This window comes from Phyllopteryx taeniolatus, chromosome 17, assembly GCF_024500385.1.
Source record: "Phyllopteryx taeniolatus isolate TA_2022b chromosome 17, UOR_Ptae_1.2, whole genome shotgun sequence".
NCBI lineage: Eukaryota > Metazoa > Chordata > Actinopteri > Syngnathiformes > Syngnathidae > Phyllopteryx > Phyllopteryx taeniolatus.
This window is the reverse complement of record NC_084518.1, coordinates 1,575,170-1,596,386: the sequence shown is the minus strand read 5'-3', so window position 1 is coordinate 1,596,386 and position 21,217 is coordinate 1,575,170. Positions and strand designations below refer to the sequence as shown.

The window sequence follows — 21,217 nt, the reverse complement described above, 5'->3', positions numbered from 1 at the left end:
TCTTTTCTAGGATAGTAGTATGTTTGTCCGTTGCGCTATGCAGTTTCTGTAATCCACGTCAAATGATCAATTCTTGAGGAATTTGCAACAAAGCCTCTGACCCTCTGTGCAACGATACGTAATGCATGGGAAATCTGCGTTGATTTATGAAATAATGTCAACGCGCACAGATGTAAACATAAAGTTGGGTGAGGTAATTATCCTATCAGATAATTGTGACAAGTGGGCCTGCTGACAATAGCTCCGCTGCCAGCAAATATCCTCTGTGTGTGTGTGTGTGTGTGTGTGTCCGTGGTGTCTTCCGTCCCTCCAAAGGGGCTCGCCAGACGAAACAATTCCTCATGTGAGCCGTGACATCAACACTTTAACACGCTTTAATGTAATATACGCTCCAAATGTAAGTAGGACACACTAAGAAGAGCAACAATGAGCCTTGTATAAATAGCCTCTCCTCCTCGCCCGAGGGAAGATCTCTCGCGACGGCCGAGATCAGCCAGGCGTCAGGGAGTCATCGCGTTACGCTCGCGATTCAGCTCTTCAATTGCGCTCACGTGTACGTCGGCTCTCTATTCTCGACGTGACGCAGACCTCTAACGGGCAACGTGAGCGAATACGTTTGAGCAGGGGAAAAAAATCTTTGTATCCACGCCGGCTCCGTGTTCCGCTTCCCGCCTTCCGAAGGTGTCACGGCACTAAACACCTTTAAGCCTTTTCATCGATAATGGAAGCACAGTAGACGGGTAAGCGATGGCACGGGGCCACTCGCCTCCAGCTTCCCTCTGCACAGCGGACAGACAGACAGACGCGGGGAAAGAGCGGAACGCCCGCAAGCTTTTGGGAGTCGTGCCACGTTGTTGAAGGCCCGACTGTTTGGCGCTGTTGGAGCGGAGGACGAGACTCAAGAGAAGAAGAAGCATCGACTGGTGGATGGTTTTCTTTTTTTTTTTTTTTTTTTTTTTTTTTTTTTTTTTTGGCATTTTGTCCGTAAAGAACCTCCATCGAATAAACAGTACGCCGACTAGAGTCCAACGTCCGCAAAGTCATACAAGTCAGAATTGAAACATTTTCTGGAAAAATGATTTTCTATATATCCACTTTGCCCCATTTTGGTACAAATAACAAACTGTTCTATTCTATTTGATGCTCATACATATTTTGATACATTTCTTTATTCTGAATGTGATATGCATTCGATGTTATGACATAGCTGAGGCATCGGTGGATTCTTGATTGTTATTACCTGAATGGCAAAGGAGCACAAGTCTGAAGAACATGAAGTGATGACTGATGTGCGTGTCAAGCAGCACTTTCAACCTTCGGGCTTTACGAAGTGATTCATTTCAGAGAGCGTAGAAACAACGGGAAGATAGGGAGAGTGCAGGTCGGAAAGCAATGTTTTTGTTTTTGGTTTTTTCGGGAAACCTGTTTAGTTTTATCTTGTGCTTATTTGTCTTTCATTTCAATGAGAGCTTGATAATTGACAAGTTTATGGCAAATATTGTTCTTCGTTTCGTTAATGCGGCCCACAAAAGCAAATCACTTTGTCTCTAGCTGAAATACCCACATTGCGGAGTGTCTTCACTTTTAATAACGTCGAGATATTGCAAGCATTTATTTGTTGACGATCCCCCTTTTAAAATAAATTACATGTAATAATATTAGGCGATCATATATTTATATGGGTTCACAGTAGGCATGTTGGATATCATGTTCTTTAACTCGATACCTGTACGAGTATCCACTCACCGATACTTAGTACCTAGTCCTAATACCACTAGTTCAATTTGAGTGAACACAATGACAGGAAATTGTTTTTTTTCTTCTTCTTCTTTCTTTCTTACCGACGCACATGATGATCCGCCAACGTATCGGTGGCTTGCATCGGCAGCCTCGACGAGTACTCGATGCCTTGAAATATCGAGTTTGCAGTCGTGTAGAACGGCATCATCCGAAGGTCTGCTCGCTCCATTCATGCAGCGCCATGATGTAATCAGCGTCTTAAGTTGTGCTACGCAAACATAATACTACAAAGTCATTAATAATTCAAGTCCAATGGCACAATGGTAAAGCTGCTCTACGGTTTCCAGATGGATTGCAGTACTTATTTTCAAATCAGTGAAAGAAAGATCAACCCATGTCCATTTATATATTTACATATCTAGATACAATACGTCCATCAAACGTGCAGAGATTTTGCAGCATCTGCGCGTACGGGCGGTAGACGATTTTGTGTAGTTATTTTCCGTCTGCTGCATACTAAGGCCGTTTCATCAGAATGCTTGAGTGTTGTTTTTTTGTTTTTGTTTTTTTCCCACTGTGATGCTTCCAGTGACCTCCAGCAGCTTTCTGGCGGCTTCAAGCGCTCTCAGAAAGCAGTCAGTCATCCCGGGGGAGGTGGGTGGGGGGGGGGGGGGGGGGGGCGTGAAACTAGAGCATCAGGATCCTAAAAATATTTGTTATGCCCACATGCTTTTTTTTCCCCCCCAGAACAAATCCACTAATAGAGGACAAGAGCAAACTCTTTTGAAAGACAAAAAATGAAAGACCCTGGATAAGCTTACTTATAATAATAATAATAATAATAATCTCTTTGTGTATTTGATGCAATAAGTATGAATGCAGAGGCACTAGGTTGGTGTTGTTAATTATTCAAAGCACAAACATTTTGCAACTTCTTCCCACTTCCCCCCCAAAAAATTCCCGTTGAGTTCACTGAAGACTCGAAGTCGTCCTAAAGTGTGAATGTGAGTGCGGCCAAAGTCCCGCCGAACCCGACTCGGACTGGCGTGTGCGAAAGCTTACGTGCGTTTGGATTGGCTGCTGGCTAATCTTGCAATGTAGCTACATCGCCCAACTTCCACCAGCGGCCACTCGTGAAAACCAGTCGGCGACCCCCCCGCGCGCGGCGCGAGAGTCCGGTTGCGCTCGGCCGCATCACAAAAATGAGCACAATCGGTGGCGGTGCAAAATCAAACAAAGTCAGAGAGTTATGAATTTAACAAGTCAAGGAGGACATGTTTGATTGACCTTTGCTTTATTTTTCCGAATGATGTCATTTGTATAGTAAATAGTCTACTTTCTAGACATATTCCACCATTTCTCATAGGATAAAAATGAAAATGAATGAGGTTGGCCCAGTGGGGTGGGTATCGATCGGGAGTAGGATTGTTCCGATGTCAAAGCCTTCAGTAGTTTGCAGTTGTGTACAATTGCATCGCGTCATACGAAGAGCGGTTTGCGCTCGCGTCGCCGAATAAGGCAGCGAGCCATCCCTTTTTCAGTGTCACTCTAATGCGGTGCAATGCTACACCACATAAAATGAATACGTCTCTTACCACATCAATCCAAACTCAGTATACTATTATCTTTGTAAAGACAGAATTTTGTGGAAGAGTAATTCATGTATATGCGCGGATAGACACTCTGGGCATTTGAAATGATTGCATTGCCTGACTGCGCTCTGTGGGGGTGTGCAGAAAGTGAAAAGAGAGGGGAGAGGGAAAAAAAAAAAAAAAAAAAAGCACAACTCACCACCTCCACAGCGCCATTTTTAAGCCTGACAAATTGAGAGGAGAAATATGCAGCGGTAAAGAGCGTTTAGTAAGGAGAAGTTGATGTTGTTTTGCATGTAGAAGAAGTTGAGTGACGCGCACTAACAGGCACACTGCAACGTTTTGGTGCTAATTAGGACGGGGGGGGGGGGGGGGGGGGGGGGGGGGGGGATAGAGACCCGCTGCCGAGAGGAAGCAGAGCGAGAGGGCGCTTTTTTGCTGCAGCCTTGACCTTATTTCACTTGTTGAGGTTAATGCAGAGGAGCAGGCAGTGGCATCATGGCTTCTCGCCTGTGTGCGTCTCGCGCGTACTGTACACACTCGCATGGTCCCCCCCTGCAAACGTCACTTCTTTCTGCCATTGTGGTCTTTCTGTCTCTTTGTTCTCAAACGAAAGGTCTTTGCTGTTCAATCGTCAGCGTCGCGAGCTGTGACTCACCGAATGTTTCTTCCTTGTAGGTGGTGATTGCGGGCAAAAACACCAGAGGATACCACTATATCCTTGCCAACCTGGTGAGAAATGTTCCAACAGAATCAAATCATATGCAAGGACATATATATATATATATATACCTGTAAATTCTGTGAGGACGAATAGACAAAAGATGCGACAGATCGATAAAAGTCAGGTACATGAATGAAAACTCTAATGCTGTCAAACATCCCAAATTGTCTTGACAAAGATAATCACCAATAAGGTTTGTTGACCTTGTTGTCAAAATAAACAGCTCTCAGTACTGTAAGTTGCAGTGCGCTTCCTGTACATACAGTAAACCGCCGCAACCGCTGTACTGGGGCAGATCGGTGCTATGTGGCAAATGATCCAATTTCACTTCATTCAGTCGCAAAATTATTTTTGATTGACGGCAAATGTGTCTTTGTTCGTCTCTCTATGCCGGCAACATAGAGTGACAGGTAGAATAATTCACTCATCTTTCCACCTGTTGCCAATTTGAGCAGATTTCACATTGAGTCCATTTGATGATTATTTCAGATTGCAGTATATACTCTTTGTGAGCTTTTTTGACGCAGGTTTTTGTGCCCAAAAAATGGAAGCTCTAAAATAACACCATCATCAAGCGACGCACGTCTTTTGCTGCGCGTATCCCGCTACGAGCCAGCTGTGCTCTTTTACTTCCAGGGTTTTTCCAACATGAGCTTGGACAGAGTCTTTTCCGGCGGAGCCAACATCACAGGCTTCCAGATCATCAACCCGGACAGCGCCATCGTGCAGCAGTTCCTCCAACGCTGGGAGCGTCTCGATGAAAGAGAATTTCCAGAAGCTAAAAACACTCCGCTAAAGGTCAGCGAGGCCTAACTGCCATTGCTGCGTCAAACTGAGCGTTATTGTCATTTTATTCGGACGCTTCCGAATAACCGTCCGGTGCTTTCTTGTGGTTCCACAGTACACATCGGCGCTGACCCATGACGCCATCCTCATCATCTCCGAGGCCTTCCGCTACCTTCGGCGCCAGCGCGTGGACGTTTCCCGCAGGGGGAGCGCAGGCGACTGCCTGGCTAATCCCGCCGTGCCCTGGAGTCAAGGCATCGACATCGAGAGAGCCCTGAAAATGGTGAGCGCAACATTCGCCAGACCATTTCGATACAACCCCCAAAACTATGCAGCTTTTTTTTATTTTTTAAAAGGAATAAAATTAGGAATATATTACTTAAATTAGGTTCAATTATATGCCTATAGAACAGGATCATTTTAAAACAAATAAACATAGCGATCTTCAAACTCGTGCATTGGTACTACATACACCTAAGGAATGATCATATTTCTTATTTGAAGCTAAACTTACTCAGAACCAGTAATAAAACCTCAAAAATCAAGTTATAATACCTTATTGAGATTGTTAAGGGGGGAAAAAAAAATCCTTCAAGAAAATGAATCATTCTCACACAAAAACTTCCTGGTAAGAGGAAACGATAACGAACAAGCGTACAAAGCTTAACCTTGGTTCGATTTTGTGTGTTTTATTCCCCCAATGGCGTTGTGTTAGCAGCAGCGCGGCAGTTTGGGCTAACGTTGATATTTCAGTTGTGCTTTCCAACTTGCTAAAATGATAATGTCATTTAAAATGCATTTCACGCATTCTTAGTTGGCCAGAACATTAGGGACACCTCTCCTCAAGCTAATGAAATCGATAGAAGAGCTTCACGGAAAATTCCGATGACCACGTTGAGTTCCGAGTGGGGGGTGTTCCTAATGTCGCGGCCGGTGAGCGGAGCGTGTACCCGAGTCGGGTTTGAACCTTTCTTCTCTTGGTGCCTGACAGGTTCAAGTTCAAGGCATGACAGGAAACATCCAGTTTGACACGTTCGGGCGAAGAGCTAACTACACAATCGACGTGTACGAAATGAAGTCGGGAGGGCCCAGGAAGGTGCGTAAGTTGTTAGCCCGGGATTCGAAAGATTCTCGCTGAAATGTTCAACGTTTTGCTGCTCAACTGCAAACATTTGACCTTACGCCCTGTAGTTGGATATTTCAATTGGGGATTGACAAAATGCTAACAGTTTGTTATCCCCAGTACAAAACATGCTAACGGTTTATATGCTAACATCAAGCAAAATAGCAGCCCGAGTATAAAAGGCACACAGACTGAATAATAAGGATTTGACATTTGACATTGAGTCTTTTGTGCAAATATTCCCGATGCTGTTTCAAATGAAAATTAACATGCTAACAGTTGGTACGCTAACATATCACAAGAAGCCGCAAAGCAACGTGATGAGAATTTTACAGTCCATCGTGACCCTTCGTCCACAAAGTTTCAACCAAATTGATGGAAGGTTTTTACTGTGTGGTTTCCTGCTAAGACTCAAACGTCAACAAATAGTCCAGAAAAGTACAAGTTAAAGCCGAAGTAAAACATCTCGTGTACTGCTCGGCGTTGGCGCATTTTGGCGAGTGTCCCATGATAAAGGGTCAAGCGTAAGGGCTGCTTTCATGTGGCTTTCCACCGTTTGGCTTGCCGCCGAGAGGTTTGAGTGCCTTTCAACCCGATGGTAAGCTCGCCGTCGGCAGTGAGCAACAACGCGCGGTGACATACCGACGCTACGTCTCAAGACGGGAGCTCGGCCAGCCGCTCATCTGGACTTTTTATAAGATGGCTGACCTCTCCTCTCGAAGAACTCCGCCATCCTGTCGCCGCGTCCGTCTGTTCTCAGCAAATGACCCGTTAAAATGCAACCGCACGGAACGGCCCGGTTGCCGACGCTCCAGCAGCAGATCGGTCTCGTGTCCTTTGTCCTCAGTATCCTTGAGGAGACGGCTAAATGTGCTGCGAGCGTGCGTGCGTGCGTGGCCGACATTTACTCTGGATCGGAACGAAGCGCTAACTGTCACTCTTTCATTGTCGGCTAACGACGAACAAGTCAGACATCGACCGTGCGTCGCCGCACGACAGCGGCCGCCCGCACTGTGCGTCGTCGTCGTATAAAACCACAAAGGACAAATGTTGTGTATCGCTTGAAGGGCTTGAACTCAGCTTGTCAGCAGTCTTAATACTTCAGAATCGCTGCTCCCGCCCTGCGATTGACTGGCGACCAATCAAGGGTGTGCCACGCCTCTCGCCCAAAATGTCTATAAGGAACATTTCTCGGGATATATTAAGCATACAGATACTAAGTGAATGAATCAATTTAATATAAAATACACGTTTCTCTCAAAGTATTTCAGTTTAATAGTCTGAGTTGTTTATTGATTTATGTATTATGAGCATGAAAAAAACCCAAAAAAAAACACCTGTGCTGAATTTGATTCAAACTCAACAGAAGTGAGTGTTATTTCCCCAAATTAGCATCAGAAATGTGAATCTACCTTTTCTCAGTCGTCACTCGATGTCGTATGTGTACGTTTGAATGTTTCGAAACATTTACGCGGACTTCAGAATTCGCGCATAGAGGAACGACCAGGTAAGATGCGAGTCTCCTATTTATGCTCCTTTCAGCTTTTTGACAATATGTGCCCTATAAAAATGGATAAAAACGTGTTTTACAAAGGTCATGATGATACAAAAGTGGATTTATATCCCTGAATTTGCTGATTGCACCGGGCAGAATACAAAGTTTGCGCAATATTCACTGAGAAAATCTAGAAAATCTTTGAAAAAATTGTCAACATTTAATACTGTAGTTGGATAGAGGAAATGAGCGGAGTACTTTTTTGTGTCATCTTGCAAACACAGAAACTTAGCACAATCAAATCACGAGCAAAAATCATTTCCTGCAAGTGCCATAAAAACCTGCAAGATCAATGAGGGAATAAATTGAAGCGTGATCTAATCCAAAATTCGGATGCGTAGAAATAGTCATCCCGTTATGAGCAATCAGAATTTGATTCCCACATTAGAGAAAAAGGAAGTTACGGATTGTCTGAACATGTTCATTTGTATTTTCTGTGTTACATTTAGATCAAACTTATTGGGATATTGGAGCTTCAATAAAAGACAACTTTCCAGTAAAACAACTTATTTTCTTCTTCTTGCCTAATATAAACGATTTTCTTTAGTTTTTTTTTTGGGTAATTGTACGATGTCAATAATATGTGTATTCTCACCAATACGGAATGGGAATATTGTTTTGAGACTTAACTAACTAACGATTATAAAATGGTGCAAATGTTGGTACAAATGTAGACGGGAAGTTACACACAAACAAACGATCCCACACAGAAATAGCTGATGAAATTGAATTTGGACTTTATTAGCACCGGATAAGAAAACCCTGCAAAGGCAAGGCATCACACGAGTGGAGTCAAACAAAAATATTCTTCCGGGTTATTTTATCGCACCCTCCCGAAGTGCGTGCGTTGTATTATTAGAGCAGCGAAATATGACGTTTGTCTTGCTTCACCCATGCTGCTTTCTTATTATGTAAGAGAACGTTTGCAGAGCCGCGAATAGCTTCCTCCTACTCAGCCGAAGCGAGGCCCGGGTCGAGCGAGCGCCACCGCAAACCGGTTCCCCGCATAACCATATGATCGGCATATTCTGCCAGCCGTAGCAATCGGCGTGTCAGCATCACGGACGTAGATGATGCGCTAATGTGTTAGGATGTAAGCGTCTGTTATGGTCTTGTGGCAAAATGAACACGCTGGCATAAGGGGAAAAAAAAAAGAAAAAAAAAAAGCCAGTTGTGGAAAAACACAATGCAATGGATCATATGTCACTGTTAGTTATGCACAAAGGGCAACAGCGAGGTCGGAAACAGAAGTCAAAGTCTCCTCTCCTCGATGCTCGCGATGTTGTATGTGACAAGGGGATATTGCTGTTTTGCCCGCCCCCGACTAGCAAGGCGGCCGTCTTTGTGCTTCCTGTAATAACTCTCACCATTTGTCTCGTTTTTGCAGATCGGCTACTGGAATGAATACGAAAAATTTGTTTTTATAATGGATCAGCAGGTCACCAACGAGTCGTCTTCTGTGGAAAACCGAACAATTGTGGTCACTACTATTATGGTACACTCTCAAGCGGGTTTTAAGTGTTTCACCTCAAGATTTCTGCCACTCAAGGTCAAGGTGTCCATTGTTGCAATCTGTCCTGGGAGGCTAGAATTATTTTCTTTTGAGTTGCTTTCCATCCACTCACTACATGTTGAAACAGTCGACACACAAAGAGTGTTTCAACTGTATCCGTGTGGGTGTCAAAGCATTTTAGTTTTGTTATATTCCAGTGGGCTGTCGTAGTAGTGACATCACAATAACGGCATTGGTAACGATAACGATAGAGATAAACACCTATTCGCATTCAGTGCGTACGTAAGTAACGGTGTTTCCGTCTCATGGGGAAAAGCCGTCAGTGACAAAGCGTCAACGCAGCAGATTTGAGAGGACATAAACAACCGAAGGCCGCCCGCCCTTGGTTGCTTATCGCCTTTTTGACCCCCCCACCCCCCCCGAAAAACAGATTTCAAGTTAGCCCGCTGAGGTTTAGCCGTGGAGAGGAATAGCAGTTCTCGTGCTCCCAATAAGTTCATCATCGGGCCTCTTTAAATGTAAAATAAGGTACGCCTTATCTTACATTTAAAATCTTGGCCTCGTCTTCCTTCTGACTTTGTCTATTATGTTTCCATCTTAGGCAAATTCAGAAGATGTAAAATGTCAGTGCATTATTTTCCTCACTGTCTGTGTCAATTTTTATCACGGTCATTTTTCATTTCTAAGCTTCTTTCCGCCATCCCATTACTTAGTGCCGAGAAAGTGTTGTCACCGTTCTGGTTTGCTTGAAGCAACTAACGTAACGTCAACAGCGCAATGACCACCTGATCTGATGACATTTGAATGTCCAATGCGGTTTTCCCGTGTTAAATTGAAACGGCTCCGGATCCGATCCGGTAAAACCTCTTTCAGTGCTATAGTGTTGGACCTCGCGTACTCGTAGCAAAATACTCATCCATGCCCATCGTGTATCAGCTTGTCGCACACAAACCGACATAACCTCCTCCGTTATAAAGGCTGCGACCTTTTCATTGCATCCGTCGTGTCATATTTATTTGTATTTCTCGTGGCCAAGCGGAACAAACATCCCAAATATAAACAGTACTTCGGATGGTTGCGGGATTTGTGAAAACGGTCCCAAACGCTGTCCAATAGATCTCTGTCGTCTCGTCCTTTAACATCGAGCGAAAAGTTCTCAATCATCTTTTCGTTCAATTCGAACATGCGAAACCGTAAAGTTGAAGATGTCACATGACCGTCGGGTGAAGTGGCTTGTGGTTGTGAGGAGAAAACAACGGGAATTGAATATGAGGGCCTGAGTACACTCAGCGAGGGGCGACCGAAAGTCACATAATAGCGCTAAAAGCGTGAAGGGACAGGAAGTCGAACGCGTCAAAACACGGAACCAGAAAGTGAAATACTGAAAGTTGCCCAATTTAGGCGAAGCCATCACGAATGAAGCGAGCCGATTAGTGCACAGTTGATTGTCCGATGTTGATTGACAAATGAATTGGCTCTTCTGACGTCTGCTGTGATGACGGCGCTCGAGTGCCTGCGACGTCTCTTCTGTCACTGACGTTGACTTTATGAAGTGGAAACGTGCTCTGTTCAGCTTGACCCCCCCCCCCCCACACCAACCCTCAACCCACCCCTACATGTCCCCCATCCGCACGCACAATCCAAGCCCCGACCCGCTTTCCCACAAACTTGTAGATTTAGCACGAGGGAGCCACGATTTCCCGCTTCGTGCGCCGCGCTTTCTGCCGGCCCGCTCGGCCTCTCTACTGCAGCGGCGGCCCGCATTTGTTTGCCGTGTGTTGGCCTCGCCCCCCCCCCCCCCCCCCCCCCCCCCCCCCCTCCCCGGTTGCGTGGCTGTGAGCTGATGATGCGTGAGCGTTGTCCGCCGTGCGTGCTCGCCGTCCTCCCTGCGGCATGCGTGCATGCCTCTGTGTGACCGCTGAGTTCCGTCCGTGTGTGATGTCTTTCCGCTCAACTCAAACTGTGTCTGATTAACAGGAAGCGCCGTACGTGATGTACAAGAAAAACTATATGCAGCTGGACGGGAATGACAGATATGAAGGCTACTGTGTCGATTTAGCGTCTGAAATTGCAAAGCATGTGGGCATACGATATAAGCTGTCGGTAGTTCCGGATGGGAAATACGGAGCCCGAGATCCCGAGACCAAGACGTGGAACGGGATGGTGGGTGAACTGGTTTACGGGGTAAGTTTCAGTTTCATGCTCTCGAATATTTTCGAGCAGTGATTCCCAGCCACTGGGCCAGCCAGGCCACCTGAGATCGTCGGGTGCGGCGCGCCAAATGATCCAATTTCACTTCATTGGGCCAAAAAGTATGATTTACATACGACAAATCACGTATTTGTTGTTCATCTATCTCTGCCAGCGATGTATAATGACAAGTGGAACAATTCAATGCTCTTCCACTGGATGGCAGAAAGTACGATTAATCGGCGTATCCACCCGTTGACATTCATGCAACAGAATAATTGCTAAGCAGGCGCCGATTTCACACGACGCCGAATTGTGAGTCAATTCACAAGAGGTCGTCGCGATGGCACAAATCAGTCTTGCTTTGATGGTGTGCAGCGGCACACATTTCCCATCTGAAATACGTGCCTGGGCTCCTTTAAGGTTGGGAAACATTGTTTTCGAGAGTTGAAAACTTTCTACCATTTGTTTTGTTTTATGTATAAATGCAGTGGAACCTCTGAAGTTGCACACAATGCACTCTGGAATGTTCACCCCATCGAAAATATACTGTTCCAGGGGTAAGAGGGGAAATTTGAAATAACAGTTTAGTGCAAAATAAGCTTAACCACTGTTAATGTTCACAAAACAAGTTTTGCGAACGTGTGTAACGTCTAAGTGATCCAGACACACCTGACGCATATTCATACTTTTCACAAAAGTACAAAAACAAGGTGAGCTCTTCAGTGACCTCACGTATAACCACAATTTCAACCGTAAGGTTTTACGTGAAATTTCTGCCTAAATTTGGGTGCACCTCTTCAATGTACAATTTCAGGTTGACGTTCCGCCGTCATGTTCGCACGACATCGGACACTTTGGATTATGGTGAAGTTGCCAAAGTGTTCCGTCGTATCGTTGTGGTTTTGCATTTTCTTTAACGAGAGTTTGAGTAGCTGAGTAAAAACCCGCAGCAAAGAATGAAACACGCTTTCGACATGCGCCGGCGCGAAGCAGGTCAATGACTGTAATATTCCCGGGTACCTTCTGTGAATGTCGCTTCCTCCGCCGGCGTCGTGGCAAATGTGAAATTGGCGGGGGTTGGAGTCGAGGTGGATCTCGAGGCTGATGCACATTTCAAGGACCGCCCACGCGAGCTCCTCCACCTCTGTCTTCCAACGCGCTCGCTTGGGAACGAGACAAAGGCAGCGCGCAACACAAAGAGCTGCTGGCTCATCTTGCCCACAGAGATCATTTTGTCTCGCAGAACGTTCGAAGCGCCCGCATTTATGCATCGATTGGCGTTAAAGTCGGCTACGGTGTCAGCTCATTCGCCGAGTGCGACTTTGTTATCGTATCGTTCGCGCTAACCTGCACTCTGCCTGTCCCCGCTTCCACAGAGAGCCGACATAGCCGTGGCTCCTCTCACGATAACGTTGGTACGAGAAGAAGTGATAGACTTCTCCAAGCCCTTCATGAGCTTGGGCATCTCCATCATGATCAAGAAGCCCCAAAAGTCCAAGCCCGGCGTCTTTTCCTTCCTGGACCCGCTGGCCTACGAGATTTGGATGTGCATCGTGTTCGCCTATATCGGCGTGAGCGTGGTGCTGTTCCTGGTGAGCCGCTTCAGTCCTTACGAGTGGCACCTGGACGAGAACGACGAGGCCAAAGACCCTCAGAGCCCCCCCGACCCGCCCAACGACTTTGGCATTTTTAATAGCCTGTGGTTCTCGCTGGGTGCCTTCATGCAGCAAGGATGCGATATCTCGCCAAGGTTGGTCGTCGCCTTGCCTCTCCGCCGCCTCTCATCGCCTCTTTGCATTTTGACGTACATGCCCATCCTGCCATGGTGCATATAGGTTATTTTGGGCTCTAACGTCACGTCTCACTAGCCTCTGCGGCGAGGCCCCCGCCTCCGCGAAATAACTTACATTCACCATGCTGAGGGCTGTAAAATGCACAGGGCTCATTTCATCGCCAATCCCAATAAATCCTCGTGACTCTTGGAGGGCTACCGTGTTTTTGCTGCATGTCCCATTTTACGGTCATCAACTTGGCGCATATAACGCATTTCATGTGGAAAAGCTGCCTTCGAGCGACCGCTGACTGCATCGCGTTTCGCCAACACGATGGCCGCCAGAGTCCAGTCCTCCGTCCGTGACCTCATCCGTCTCGCATGCGACTCGAGGATTCCCAAACACCACGTGCGGACAAGACACAGACTGAACGCAACGACACAGTCAGCCACTTCTTTAGTGAACGCAGAAATGGCGCTTCCTTCAGTCATCCAAGATGTTGCGGCTCAGAAACGAGGGTGCATGCAAATCTAAATTCGGGAGATAAGATGTTGTTTGTTTGTTCTTGTTCTCATGCTTATCGTGTCTGTTGAAGGATTTCAAGTCAAACGGCAGAAAGGAGCTCGCCGCTCTTACGTCTCCCGAACGCTCTGCTTCGTCTCGCCAGGTCACTGTCAGGTCGCATCGTCGGAGGGGTGTGGTGGTTCTTCACCCTCATCATCATCTCCTCCTACACGGCCAACCTGGCGGCCTTCCTCACCGTGGAGAGGATGGTTTCGCCCATCGAGAGCGCCGAGGACCTGGCCAAGCAGACCGAGATCGCGTACGGGACGTTAGACTCCGGCTCCACCAAGGAGTTCTTCAGGGTGAGCGTCGTGTCGAAGATTACATTTCCGACATAGAACTCGTAAAGTAGCGCTCTGTGTTACATGAATTGTTACTCGAGAATCGAATTTGCTCGCTTTTGTTTTTTAACTTTTTTTGTAAATATATACGCAGCGACGCTTGTAAATGCAAACGAAAGCTTGAAAATGTCGTTATCTAAACTCTGATTAGGACTCAAGGCTCCCCGAGATAATTGTCTGACTGAATTTTCCAAAAGGCTGTAAGAACAATAATTGAGCAACAATTATCTGCGTGCAAAGGAGCCCCCAGAAGCGCTACACCTGCCCGTGTTATTCTTAATGTTGATATTTTATCATTATCGTCATTATCATTATCGAGCATCAAAGGCCCTCTTAGCCTGTGTGGCGTTTGCATGTTCTCCCCGTACCTGCGTGGCTTTTCTCCAGGAATTCCAGTTTCCTCCCGCAGCCTTTAGGTCTCCGCAGCCCATTTTGAAAGGCGCCCAAGCGTAACAGCGCCGTCTGAGCCGAGGTCCGAAAGCGGTGACATGCGGCAATCGCTAGGATTAGTGTGGCGGAAGGTCGGCGCTACCTCGCTGCGCCCGCCATCTCGTAAATTTAGGGAAAAGATGCAACTGCGACTGCGAATTCACCCGAGCTGAAATGAAGCTGAAAATAGGAAGCGACTGCTCGGGGCTGTTATCTATTCATGGTAAAACCTTCTTCTTCCCTCGTCTCTTCACTTTTGAAGCTACATAAAAACAAACATTTCGTACATTTTGTGCAGAACATCCAGAAAAACACCCAATCTCGCTATGAAGGGACATGAGCTACTGTATGCCAGGTTCAATGTCATATTCGAGGAGGAGGAGGAATACTTGACAGGCTTTCTGGTGACTCATCGCATTAACTCGACGTTTCATGAGAACATCTCCGAGATCCGTTGTGGCCTCCTTCAGAATCATTTTGGGTTATGGAGAGGGAGTCTGGTACACAGCATTATTATTATGATTATAAGCGTGTTACTGAGCGCATTTGGCTTCGCTACGTGCTATCAGGTATATTTCTACGGACACCAGGTACGCAAACACGAGCTTTTGTCGGTTAAAACCGACCACACTGGGCTGTGAATGCACACGCACGTGCACTACACGCATGCTGATAACGATCAGCCTGAGAACAGGCAAGAAACGGTTCGGTGAGGAGCCGCTGAGGAGAACCGGCCGTCATCTGAAAAGAGGACTCACGCGACTTCCGGATCCCGCGAGGGAAGGACGAGAGTCCGGCCGCGCTGTGTCTTCCGCTCGACCATAACCTTGTCAATTCCGTCGCGTTAAATGGTTTCGAATTCTCGTTTGGAATTCCTTACAAGGTTCTTCTGGAATTCGAAAGAAGCAAAGCAATTCTTTTGATATTACTTTCGTCTTGACTGCATCCCGGTCCCTCGCTCGCACGATGAGCTGACTTCTCTGCAGTTGCAATAATAAGGAGGAAAAGGCCAGGCATTCCGCAAGACGTGTCTTTACAGCACAGTCAGGACTGTCGTCAGCTATTATTGTCTTCTCCGACGTGTTGACATGAATACCGCGATGATGGAAAATTGTGCATATGTCAAGAATGATTCACGTGGTATAGCTGGAGCTCACAATCTGTTACGTTCGCAGTGAATTATTTATTTTGCTGTGGCGGGCAGCGGGCTCACAAGCTCATTCACAAGCTAAATATGCACGGAATAACAAACAAAATGTCATGATGTCCCCCCCCCCCCCCCCCCCAAAACTTCTCAAATGAGTGCGCCAGTGATTCGGAGCGTGCTCATTTTTCTGCCCGTCTGCCTTTTGGTTATGGCGCTTGCGCCGTAAGCGGCGCGGTGACAAATGGCCTCGTGAAGACATTTCCAGCTAATGAAAAGTTTTCCTCCGGGGCGCTTCGTCTTCCCTCAGCTCAAGCGGAAGGTCGCATTATCCCGCTTAAATGCGGCACCGCTCGCCCGCCCGTGTTCTGCAGAAGTTCACGTTATCCAACGACAGCAATAAATGACAATGACGCTGCCCTTGATGGCGCCTATTCAAAGCGCTATAGGTCCTAATTTCACCTTCAGCTGACACCTCCAATGCTTTTGGTGCCCAAGCAGCCTCAGAATGAAACTCCTCAACTCACTTCAACACAGTTCCCTGACAACAACTTGTTGCAAGACGGCAGGAAAGCAATACTAATGTCTAAATGAAGCTCCTTAATTGACTTCGACATTGTTCCTCAGCACCTCCTTGTCTCGTTGTCTCGTCACTTCCTTTTCCCTCAGCTTGAAGTCGGTTCGTCCGTTTTTTTCTGTGGCGCCGATCGTCACGGGTGAGCTGGAGCTCGACCCGGCTGACTTTGGGCGAGAGGCGGGGTACACCTTGGCACGGTCGCCAGCCAATCACGGGGCAGACGTAGGCGAACAACCACCATGTGTGGCCAACTTTCACTCCAATGTAGTCTTGTAGTCTGGAGAAAGCCCACACAAGCACGGGGAGAACGTACAAAGTCCTCACAGGAAGGTCAGAGCAGAGATTTGAACTCAGAACTGCGAGGCGGATGTAACCACTCGGGCACCGTGCTGGCCCGCTTCAAATCCATTTGGATTATTGGGACAAAAAGGAAATCTGGCTTCCAACGTGCAATTTTCCACAAACTTTACCTCGATGACATTAAAACACAATCCGAACATGCTCGAGAGCAGACGTTATGTGTGGGCAAACCTTCTGGAGCAGGTCTACACGCGCGCTCCATCAGCGAGCGCCACCTCGGATGTCGTCGTCTTTTGGAAAAGAGCTCTCCGCTTTTTTTCTATGTCAAAAACAAGCGTTTGCGACTGGAAGCTGCGAGGCGCTCGCGGGATCGGGCGCAAGGACGAGGTCATTCCCGCGTGTTCCTCTCCGGCGGGAACGCGGTCGTCGTTTCTCTCTGCTGTGCTGCCAGATGGTCTGACCTCAGGCCTCTGGCGCCCGGCCCGCCGGCGCGCCGCCTCGCCGCTCGGCTTAAAGGCTCAACTAACTGCACTCGTTAACTGAATTAGCATAACCGTTATGTGCTAGCGTGTTGTTGGGATGGTCTCACCGCTGTATTGTGCCACCACCACAAAGTGGACCGCTTTGGCGATTGAGTTCCGTTGGAATGGAGAAATACTTTCGAACTAATTGACTGGTTCGATTTGATATTTTATCTTCCAAAGGAACAATTACAATTACTGAATACTTCTGACTGTCAGTCAAAACTGAGCATGCGCTTGTAAAAAACCAAAAACTTGGTTTCCGTTAATTAGGAATCGTTTCAAACACACAACGCATTTCTCACTCCACTTTTACATTTTGACACATCAAATCATTTTTGAGCAAAGAACATGGGAGGTCTCCCAAGGCGGCCACTATTCGCACACGCTTGCATAATCAGCGGTACCTTGACTTGATTTTCCACCTTGAAATAAATTGAAATGTCATTGGTCCGTTCCAGCCCGCCCCAAAAGCACCACACTTCTTTTGGTTACGTTTTTTAACGAAGAAAAACAGTGCTGTATTGTAAAATATAAAAACACAATGAAAGAAAACTGGGTGTATAAAGTGTAATTCCAGCGAAAGGCACACACACACACAGAGTGTAGTATTCGCGTGTTGACGTGTGGCCTATCGAGCGATTCGTAACTCAGATGTCTGAAATGTCATTTTTGTATTGCTGTCAATGTTTGTGAGTGCCTAACCTAACAGCTTTCGTGTGTGTTTCCCTCCAAACGCAGCGCTCCAAAATAGCCGTTTATGAGAAAATGTGGTCGTACATGAAATCGGCGGAACCGTCGGTGTTCGCCAAGACAACACCCGACGGGGTCTCCCGGGTACGAAAGTCGAAGGGCAAGTTCGCCTTTCTCCTGGAGTCCACCATGAACGAGTACATAGAGCAGCGCAAGCCGTGCGACACCATGAAAGTGGGCGGCAACCTCGACTCCAAAGGCTACGGCGTGGCCACGCCCAAAGGCTCCGCATTAAGGTGGGTGGGATAATATAACAATGTGCTCCATGTTGTTATACAATTCCACCCACCCTGATGTCACCTTTTCACATTCCTTCATTCTTGTTCTCTTCCCGGGTGGAGAGCGTCATGAGTCATTTTCAATCGGCCATCTTCTCTTTTGTTCCTCACCTCCTGACCTTTACATTTTAATGTCCTCCCTCATCCCACTTTTTTTTTGCTGTGGTGTCTTTGCACCCTAATGGTACTTTTTTTTTTGGTATGTCTGCATTTGCAAGTAGAACAAGTTTCTTGTGATGAATGTTAAGCAGCATGCTGAACGTCCTCTTTGCTAATCCAACAATGGTCGTCCCCCCATCCCGCACACGTCACTTATACGCTGCTCACGAAAAGTCGGGGACATTTTGCTTTCGGGTGAAATTTCAGGATGAACCCAAAATGTACTGCAACCAGGTCTTGACATTAACACCTGCCAACCGGCCAAATGCCGGTGAATTTCTACAGTGGCGGCTATCCAGCCAATTTGCTAGGTTGCATTTCGACGTGTAAAAGTTATGTCAACCCCCCGCCCCCTCCCACAGACACACACCTGCGTTGAATAATATATTACAGGAAAGCCGCCCACCCTCACCCACCTTTACCCTATTGGTCAAAATTGTGGCAAGTGAAATTGCTGAGTGGCTACTGACTCGGGGAAGCCATTGGCCACAGTGGCTGCTGACCAAAACAGGCAATGCCAAGCCCCGACTCTGACCTTTACCGATGAACTCTGAACTGTTGAATGCACGTGTCCAACTCTGCAGTGTTTCAGTACTTTTTCACAACTTGCGTATGTCGAATGAGAAGCTGAATGGCCAAAATGCACAACAAGTGTTTGATCCACGAATGGTTCAATTGCACTTGTTTTTATAAACAGTCCTCTGCTGTTTACATTTTGACATAATGAGACGACACCAGGCGGCACGGTGGCCGACTGGTTAGAGCGTCAGCCTCACAGTTCTGAGGTGCGGGGTTCAATCCCCGTCCCCGCCTGTGTGGAGTTTGCATGTTCTCCCCGTGCCTGCGTGGGTTTTCTCCGGGCACTCCGGTTTCCTCCCACATCCCAAAAACATGCATTAATTGGAGACTCTAAATTGCCCATAGGCATGACTGTGAGTGTGAATGGTTGTTTGTTTCTATGTGCCCTGCGATTGGCTGGCAACCAGTTCAGGGTGTACCCCGCCTCCTGCCCGATGACAGCTGGGATAGGCTCCAGCACGCCCGCGACCCTAGTGAGGAGAAGCGGCTCAGAAAATGGATGGATGGATGGAGACGACACCAAACGATTGAGCCGCCGAGAAGACGAGTGGGCTAACTCCATTTTGAGAGCGATGTCAACGTTCGACGGCTGCAACTAAAAGTTCTGTGGTCCAAGTCCAAATATCTGTCAAATATATTGCTGATCTCGGGCAGAAACTTCAACTCAATTTCATATTTTCCTCCCACGTGGATACTTATTTTTACAAATTATTGCCCAATCTCATGTGTCGCAAATGGCTTGCACTCTTTGACGATGCAACATTAGTGGTTCCATTTCCCCCCCCCCCCTAAAAAGTGATATTAATATTCCAGGAAAGACGATAAATAACATTCACTTGTTCTCAATGCAATAACGGACTGCCTCCTCCACCCATCCATTTTCTGAGCCGCTTCTGGATCCCAGCCCAGCTATCTTCGGGCAGGAGGCGGGGTAAACCCTCGACTGGTTGCCAGCCAATCGCTGAGCGCATACAAACAAACAACCGTTGGCACTCACATTCGCACCTACGGGCAATTTAGAGTTGTCAATCAACCTAGTAGAGCAGTTTTTGGGATGTGGGAGGAAAGCGGAGCGCCCGGAGATGCAAACTCCACACAGGCGGGACCGGGATTTGAACCCCGGACTTCAGAACTGTGAGGCAGACGCTCGAACCAGTCTTCCGCCGTGCCGCCTGGACTGCCTCCTGTATGTTAAAATTGAAAAGAAACCTTGATTTAGACCAGTCTTTGTTTTTCCTCTTCGGTTAGGGGTTTGCTTAGAGGGCCGCAGCGCCATCAGCAGGTTGCAACCGAGAGACCGGAAGAGTCACAGAAAGGCATAGACGTGGAGGTTTTCACGCATCAAATCCCTGCTGGGAATTTTGCCACTTGGCTCTTGCTGTCGAACAGCAAGTAAAAAAAAAAACAAGTCAAAGTCTCTCAAAGGTCAAGTTCATTTCACCCGAAAGTCAAATATCCTCGGAGCTTTTTCGGAGTGCGTAGTGTATGTACAAACAGTGTGACTCTCCATGCCACCTCTCTAAGAAGGGATGTCAAAGTGGCTCTAACCTTTGCACACAAATGAAAATTCTCCACCAATTTGTCCCTTCTGTGCTCCCCTAATGAACAGCTGCAACTATCATGACTATTGCCACGATTAGATTTCTCACGGACCTGTTCCTTTTCTTACAAGTTATGTTTTATCGTTTCAAGAAATGCTGTTAACCTGGCAGTGTTAAAACTGAATGAGCAAGGCCTCTTGGACAAATTGAAAAACAAATGGTGGTACGACAAAGGAGAGTGCGGCAGCGGGGGAGGTGACTCTAAGGTCAGCCTCCATGTCACCAAAGTCGGGTTTCCTAAAAGCGAGTAATCGGCAAGGCTGACCTCGCTTCAAAGTCAACTTTGGCCCAATTCGACATTCTTCCCCGCTATTTTTGTGCTGCTGCGATCAAATGGGAACCCTTTACTTGGCTAATCAGTCTGGATTCATTCCCTTTCGGGACAGAGTAGGTGTTTGCTGTGTGGCTCAGAAAGACGGGAAGCATTTATTCTGCCGGCTTTTTCTAACCACATGGCAACACGAAGGCTTTTGTTAAGGCTAACGTTCCGAGCGCCTCGGTGGGCGCTGGGGTGCCGGCGCAGGGAACAGCGTTGTCTTGAGGGGACGAAGCATCGCAGGCAAACGTGAGAATTCTAATGAGACAAAGAAGTTGGCGCCGTACTCACCGCCGCGTGGCGGAACCCTGCACGAGGTAACCGGGGGCCCCCCATTTGTGCCACATACACCATCACATCCCCGTTTTTTTTTTTTTTTTTTCTTGTCTACAAACTTGTGTATACGGTACTGTGCAAAAGTTACAAGTTGCAGGTTGTTGTTTTTGTGACCCTTTTTTGTTTTGTTTTTAATTTTGGAAGTCATTTTGACATACTTGACTAAAACAATGTTGCCCATCCATTGCAGCACATACATCCTCGCTCGTATGTAAAATGTTCCAGGCTGCCCCGCAAAAGGTGAAAAAATGCGATTTAAAAACTTCACGTTTTTTTTTTTTTTTTTTAAATAGTTTTACCACTCCAACACATTGAAACATA

General features: G+C 46.9%; 1 protein-coding gene across 7 annotated transcripts in view; it reads left to right on the top strand.

The window, feature by feature from the left end:
* The window catches only part of LOC133467178 (glutamate receptor 3), a 47,971-nt gene that overhangs the window by 21,073 nt on the left and 5,681 nt on the right, over positions 1 to 21,217 (top strand). For 3 of the 7 annotated variants that reach the window (XR_009785160.1, XM_061751737.1, XM_061751742.1), the window contains exons 5-14: positions 4,011 to 4,064; positions 4,693 to 4,854; positions 4,958 to 5,125; positions 5,834 to 5,938; positions 8,908 to 9,015; positions 11,011 to 11,217; positions 12,603 to 12,976; positions 13,666 to 13,864; positions 17,616 to 17,863; positions 20,336 to 20,450. Coding sequence is in view for 6 of the 7 variants with exons in the window: in XM_061751737.1 (XP_061607721.1) it covers positions 4,011 to 4,064; positions 4,693 to 4,854; positions 4,958 to 5,125; positions 5,834 to 5,938; positions 8,908 to 9,015; positions 11,011 to 11,217; positions 12,603 to 12,976; positions 13,666 to 13,864; positions 17,616 to 17,863; positions 20,336 to 20,450 (1,740 nt within the window). In the remaining variant the exon portion in view is untranslated. The remainder of the gene's footprint in view (positions 1 to 4,010; positions 4,065 to 4,692; positions 4,855 to 4,957; positions 5,126 to 5,833; positions 5,939 to 8,907; positions 9,016 to 11,010; positions 11,218 to 12,602; positions 12,977 to 13,665; positions 13,865 to 17,615; positions 17,864 to 20,335; positions 20,451 to 21,217) is intronic. The other 4 variants (XM_061751739.1, XM_061751743.1, XM_061751741.1 and 1 more) reach the window with 2 other exon arrangements.